The sequence below is a fragment of the Sorex fumeus genome, unplaced genomic scaffold (assembly GCF_029834395.1).
Source record: "Sorex fumeus unplaced genomic scaffold, SorFum_2.1 ptg000044l, whole genome shotgun sequence".
Lineage (NCBI taxonomy): Eukaryota > Metazoa > Chordata > Mammalia > Eulipotyphla > Soricidae > Sorex > Sorex fumeus.
In genome coordinates this window covers 3,153,737-3,159,402 of record NW_026606101.1, presented here as the reverse complement: position 1 = coordinate 3,159,402, position 5,666 = coordinate 3,153,737, and the positions used below count along the sequence as shown (strand labels likewise).

Here is a 5,666-nt window from a genome sequence, read left to right as displayed (position 1 = left end):
GCAAGGCCGCAGGGTTTGGCAACCCGGTCCCAGCCGCGTCGCTCCAACCTGGGATTCCGCCCCCCGGAAAAAAAAAAAAAAAAGAAAAAGAAAAGAAAAAAATGAAAAAAAAAAAAAGGCTCAACCGCGTCCGCGTGCTCCTCCGCGTCCACGGGAGCCGCTTTCGGCGGGGGTTGGCCGGCTCCTTCCGGGCGGCCAATCAGACGCCGGCGAGCCCTAGCATGGCAGCCCGAGGCACCAATGAGAGGCCGGACTGGGTCTGGCCCGCCTCCGCCCCCTCCCCCCGCCCGCCCCAGCGCCCCGGGCCGCCTCCCGCGCGGGGCGACGGCGGCCGGCGCGGCCACGTTTCCCCGGGGGGCGGGGCCGCGCCGGGCGGCGCGCTGACGTCACGCGCCCGCGTCACGCACCGGCCCCGCCCCGCGCCGCCCGCCCTTATAGCGGCGGCCCTGGCGCGCGCGCACCATTGTGTGGCTGGACTCGGCCGCCGCGGCGCAGCGAGGCGCGCGTCCGGGCTCTCCGTCGGTCCCCGCACCCGCGCCGCCGCCCCTGCCTTGCGGTCCGCCGTCCGCCCCGCCGCCTCGGGGCCCGCCGCCCGCCACGGCCATGCCGCGCGTCTACATCGGGCGCCTCAGCTACAACGTCCGGGAGAAGGACATCCAGCGGTTTTTCAGCGGCTACGGCCGCCTCCTCGAGATAGACCTGAAAAACGGGTGAGTGGGGCTCGGGCGCCCGCGGCCCGGCCGCCGGCCGCGCCCGCGCCCGCGCCGAGGCGCCCCCCCCCCACCCGGGAACCGCCAAGGCCGCGGCGCCGCGTGGCAGGGCCTCAAGATGGCGGCGGCGGCGGCGGGGGCGCGCGCGCGCGGGGGGGAGCGGCGGCGGCGGCGGCGGCGGGGACGCGCGCGCGCGGCCGCGGCCTAACGACGCCCCGCCCGGGCCCGGGCCTCGCGCCGCCCCGTCCCGCTCCCCTCCCCTCCCCCTCCCCGACCCCCCAGGTACGGCTTCGTGGAGTTCGAGGACTCCCGCGACGCCGACGACGCCGTTTACGAGCTGAACGGCAAGGAGCTGTGCGGCGAGCGCGTGATCGTGGAGCACGCCCGGGGCCCGCGGCGCGACCGCGACGGCTACAGCTACGGAAGCCGCAGTGAGTCGCCAGACGCCCCCCGCGCGCGCGCGCGCTCCGCGGGCCGGGGCTCCGGGCGGGGGCGGGCGCAGGCCTAGGCGGGTGGCGGGCCGGGACGCGGCGGGGCGGGGGGGGGGGGGTTCGGGGAGGGCGGGCCGCCTCCCGGCCCCGGCGGGCGCGGTGGGCCCGGGGGGCGCGGTTGCACCCGGGCTCCGGCCCGGGCCCCGCCCGCCGCCCGCCCGCCCGGGACGCCGGGGACGCGGGGGCAGCGGGTCCCGGGGTGGAGCCTGGGGGGGCGGGCGGGGGGCTTTTTTGGTGCTGAGTCGGGGGGGCGGGTGCTGCTGCGGGCAGGGCCCCTGTCAGCACTGCCGCGGCCTCTGCCTGCGGAGGGAGGCAGGGGGGCTCGACCCCCCTCGCCGACCGGTCAGTGCGCCAGCTAGCCAGCCGGGGGCGGGGGTGTCGAGCGTAGCGGGTGGGGGGCGCGGGGCGGGCGCGGGGGCGGCCGGAGGGCGGAGGGGCGGGGTGGCGAGTCAGGCCTTAGCGTGCATCCTCCTGGCAGGGGCCCGAGGAAAGGGCGTTGGGGGCGGGGGGCAGTCGGGGCGCTGTGCCGCGCGCGCAGCAGCCCTCGAGCAAGCTTCACGCTGCACTTGGACTTAGCCGGGGGCATGTTCTGGGGCGGAGGGGGGGGTGGCTTATGTTTAATGTTTGATGTTGAAATTGTTGCATGTTGAATTCAAACTTTTTAACAAGTCCTTGATGTTTCAATTTGAAAGTGACCAATGGGGCTGAGGCTGTGTCCACTGAGGCTAAGATGACTGCCTTTCCTGATTGGCCTTGGCTTTTCCATACATTGTGTGACCCTTGCCCTATGACCCTTTGGCTGACCTTACCGGAAGCCATGACGACAGCAGCCTTTTGCCATTAGACGCAGGGTGATGGTGAGGATTCCAAGGGTTAGACAAAACTGGTTAATCTGAACTAGGTGACTGTTACCTTGCGTGTTTTGTGGCCAAACCACCACCAAAAACCTCACACTGTGATGTAAGTACTTAGTGTAACTAGTAACCATTTTTGTAAAACTGTAGAAATGCATGTAATCAGTTAAGTTTTATATTTTACAATGTTCTGTAAAATAAAACTTAGCGAGGTAAATTGAATAAAGGAGCAGTCACTCTCTCTCTAACAGATTGTAGGAGGAGTTTAGTTGGATTTAGTCTGTTTGACTTGCCCTTAATTTAATTTATGGCAAATCACAACTACTGTATCGGAGGTTTAGTGATATAATAGCAAAGTCCTACTCCAGTATTTGAAAGTTGATATGTTTGTACTAACTTTCAAGAACATTATGCAGCCGCATCAGTGCAAGGCATCTGATTGTGTCCTTCGTGTGATAAAGGTGGTGGAGGTGGATACAGCAGTCGGAGAACCTCTGGCAGAGACAAATATGGACCACCTGTTCGTACAGAATTCAGGCTTATTGTTGAAAACCTTTCTAGTCGGTGCAGTTGGCAGGACTTAAAGGTGCGTGCCCAGATTCAAGGTTAAGAGTCGTATGACTAATGGTAAAGTGGGATCTTGTCGGACTCGTTTGTTCCTGAGGCTCACGGTGAGGCACGTAGGTCTCTTCCTCCAGCTTGTGGTCTTAGACCCGGCTTTCGCTCTTTCAGGATTTCATGAGACAAGCAGGTGAAGTAACTTACGCGGATGCTCATAAAGAGCGCACAAATGAAGGTGTGATTGAGTTTCGCTCCTACTCTGACATGAAACGTGCTCTGGATAAACTGGATGGTACCGAAATAAATGGGAGGAATATTAGGCTCATTGAAGATAAACCACGAACGAGCCATAGGCGGTCTTACTCTGGCAGCAGATCAAGGTAACTTGAGATGGGCCCGGGAACAAAAGGGAATAAAAGCATTTTTAAAATCTGTAGAATTTGTTGCTTCGTTTTTGGTTATGCATCATTGGATTCTTTTCCAAATATTTGGATGGGTTTTTTTTTTTTGGTGAACAGTTAACTTTCGTTTTGTGTAAATGGCACCAACGTGTTACATCGAGATTAAGATTTTGTTGTGTTTTCTTGTTGAAGGTCACGTTCTAGGAGAAGGTCACGAAGTAGGAGTCGTAGGAGCAGCCGCAGTAGATCTCGAAGTATCTCAAAAAGTCGCTCCAGGTAAAGGCAGTACTGATGGCTTTTTGTTTTGTTTTTTTACTTTGTCTCTGACAAGGTTTGGGAGGAGGACATAAAGCAACAACTGGCTTTTCTTGTCCAGATCCAGGTCTCGGAGCAAAGGTCGATCTCGTTCTCGATCAAAAGGCAGGAAGTCTAGATCAAAGAGCAAATCTAAGCCCAAGTCTGATCGGGGCTCCCGTTCGCGCTCTCGGAGCAGATCTAAGGAGTACGAGAAATCTCGGAGCAGGTCTCGTTCCCGATCTCGTTCCCCCAAAGAAAATGGTAAAGGTGATATAAAATCAAAATCTAGATCGAGGAGCCATTCAAATTCACCCATACCTGTTCCTCCCTCAAAAGCCCGTTCTGTGTCCCCTCCACCAAAAAGAGCTTCAAGATCCCGGTCTAGGTCTCGTTCAAAGTCAAGGTCACGGTCCAGATCGAGTTCCAGAGATTAATCCAGAACTATTACGTTCTTTGCACACTATTATGGAACACTTTCCTATTTGCTTAGGCAGTTACTCTTCCATATTTGTACTTGCCTCCTCTTTAGGAGGAATCTCCTACAAAGAGGCACACAGAAATTTGATTTGTGGCCAAATTTGATGAAAAAGATGAGGTTCTAAAGAAATGGTGGCATGAAGTCAAAGGCCCTCTCCCTTCTTTGTAGAATTAAGATAACTTTGATTTTATAGCTTTTGAGCTGAAATAACTTTTGTAAAGATTAAGCTCATTTAGATTTTTTTTAAGTATTTCAGCAGGATCTGCTGCAGGGGTTTTGTTGTTGTTTTATTTGTTTGCTTACTTTAAATTAACCGTTCCAAGCTTTGAATACTTAAGGCTTTAGAGGGAGAACCCAATTTTCAATTATGTTAGCTTTTTGTAAAGCTTGAGTTATGTAATATTTCAATAAAAGTTTGCTACCAAGATGATTGCCTTACTGAATAGGTCACTATTAAATTTCTTTATTGATACCTGTTATGGGGGGAGGATGTAAACTCTACTTAAGTGTAAAGGCAAGCCTCAGACCAGCAATAAATTACTCAATTTGGATAACATTTTGTGCTGTTAATCAAATTTGCCAAAGTCATTATATATATCCCCTTTTAAGAGTTAAAAAAAAATAAAAGATTTTTTGTAGTTGGTCTCATAAGTTTGTGCAAAACAACAAAATATTGAAATTCAGAAATGGCTAATACTTGGAAGACTTAACTTCCTGAAAGTAGTTGATCAGAGTTTGTTAGTGTTCATGTCAAAAGGGAAGCAGCCTTTTGACCGAAACAGCCTATTTTTGTTCACAGTGGAAAATAATTGCATTTTCTCTGGGAAATGCATTTATTTCCACAGACACTTAAACAATAAATTCTTGGTTAAATTCCACCCAACAATTAGTCCTCTTTGTTTTTTAATGGGAGTATGTGAAATTGGTGAGCTGTTCCCTTATAAACTTGACAGTGTGCGTGCGGTTGACTTGATGAGTTTAAATGATAGGCCAGGCCCTAAAATGTTTGTACTTTGGTGAATGAAGATAACTACCATGAGAAACGACACTGCAGATTTGTTGGGATTTCAGGGTCCCAGTTTGTCTATACATAAACATAATTGAAATTCCACCTTTAGATCGCTTTGGTTCCATTATTACAGTTTTGTGTACAAAGCACTCTTCAAACGATCCGTAGTGAAGGTACGGGTGATTTGGTTCCGTTTGAACATGTGAGGCATCAAAGGCAGCTGGGTTGTGCTCAGGCAGGTGGTAACACTGCCCATGAGCGTAATGTGGAGTTGGTGTGTAGCTTAGACCATCCTGAAGGCGGCACACCTAGTAAATGGAGGCTAAGAGATGTAACCCAAAGGTCGATAGGTGTTTTGTTGATGGAATGTCCTGTGTTTCCTGTCTGTCACACAAAAATCTTTTTTTTTTTTTTAAAAAGACATCTAGGTATCAAAAGTCAATAGTTGAAAGATTTGATAAGTAAGAGTCTTATAATCTATTAAGATAGCAATGGCCCAAAAGATTGCTGCTTCTCCCCCACCCTACTTTTGGGGGAGGGGGGCTGGCACACCTAGCACAGCGAACCATATTGTCCCAGGGCCTGAATCTGGGCCTTCTGCGTGCAGAGCGTGTATTCAGCCACTGAGCTAATCTTCTGGCTTGATAAGTTGCTTTTAGTTACATGTTGGTACAATTTTTTCCCCCCCGAGCGATAGATATGTGAACTCCAGCACACTGTTTGCCTATTTGAAAGAATTGAAGCTTATATGAGGCCAAACTTGCTGCCTTTCGGAATTTGATGTTTAAGGGCAAAGAATTGTTGACCAAGACTTTTCAAACGAAAAAAGGGAAGTACAGAAGTTTGACTTTCTAAATGTGTAGTT

At 52.6% G+C, this 5,666-nt stretch overlaps 1 protein-coding gene across 1 annotated transcript; it reads left to right on the top strand.

Annotated features, from left to right (window-relative positions):
• Positions 1-451: 451 nt before the first annotated feature.
• Positions 452-4,219, top strand: SRSF6 (serine and arginine rich splicing factor 6). Its single transcript, XM_056121995.1, has 6 exons — positions 452-710; positions 993-1,141; positions 2,517-2,641; positions 2,788-2,996; positions 3,210-3,293; positions 3,394-4,219. The coding sequence occupies exons 1-6, from the start codon at positions 604-606 to the stop codon at positions 3,746-3,748; spliced, it is 1,029 nt and encodes a 342-aa protein (XP_055977970.1). The 5' UTR covers positions 452-603; the 3' UTR covers positions 3,749-4,219.
• The last annotated feature ends 1,447 nt before the right edge of the window (positions 4,220-5,666 follow it).

Excerpts from the sequence above, each read along its gene's own strand:
- SRSF6 (XM_056121995.1), top strand. The coding sequence starts at position 604 with ATGCCGCGCGTCTACATCGGGCGCCTCAGCTACAACGTCCGGGAGAAG. Across the intron at positions 1,142-2,516 it reads CTACAGCTACGGAAGCCGCA|GTGGTGGAGGTGGATACAGC; the intron begins GTGAGTCGCCAG and ends CGTGTGATAAAG. Across the intron at positions 2,642-2,787 it reads GCAGTTGGCAGGACTTAAAG|GATTTCATGAGACAAGCAGG; the intron begins GTGCGTGCCCAG and ends TCGCTCTTTCAG.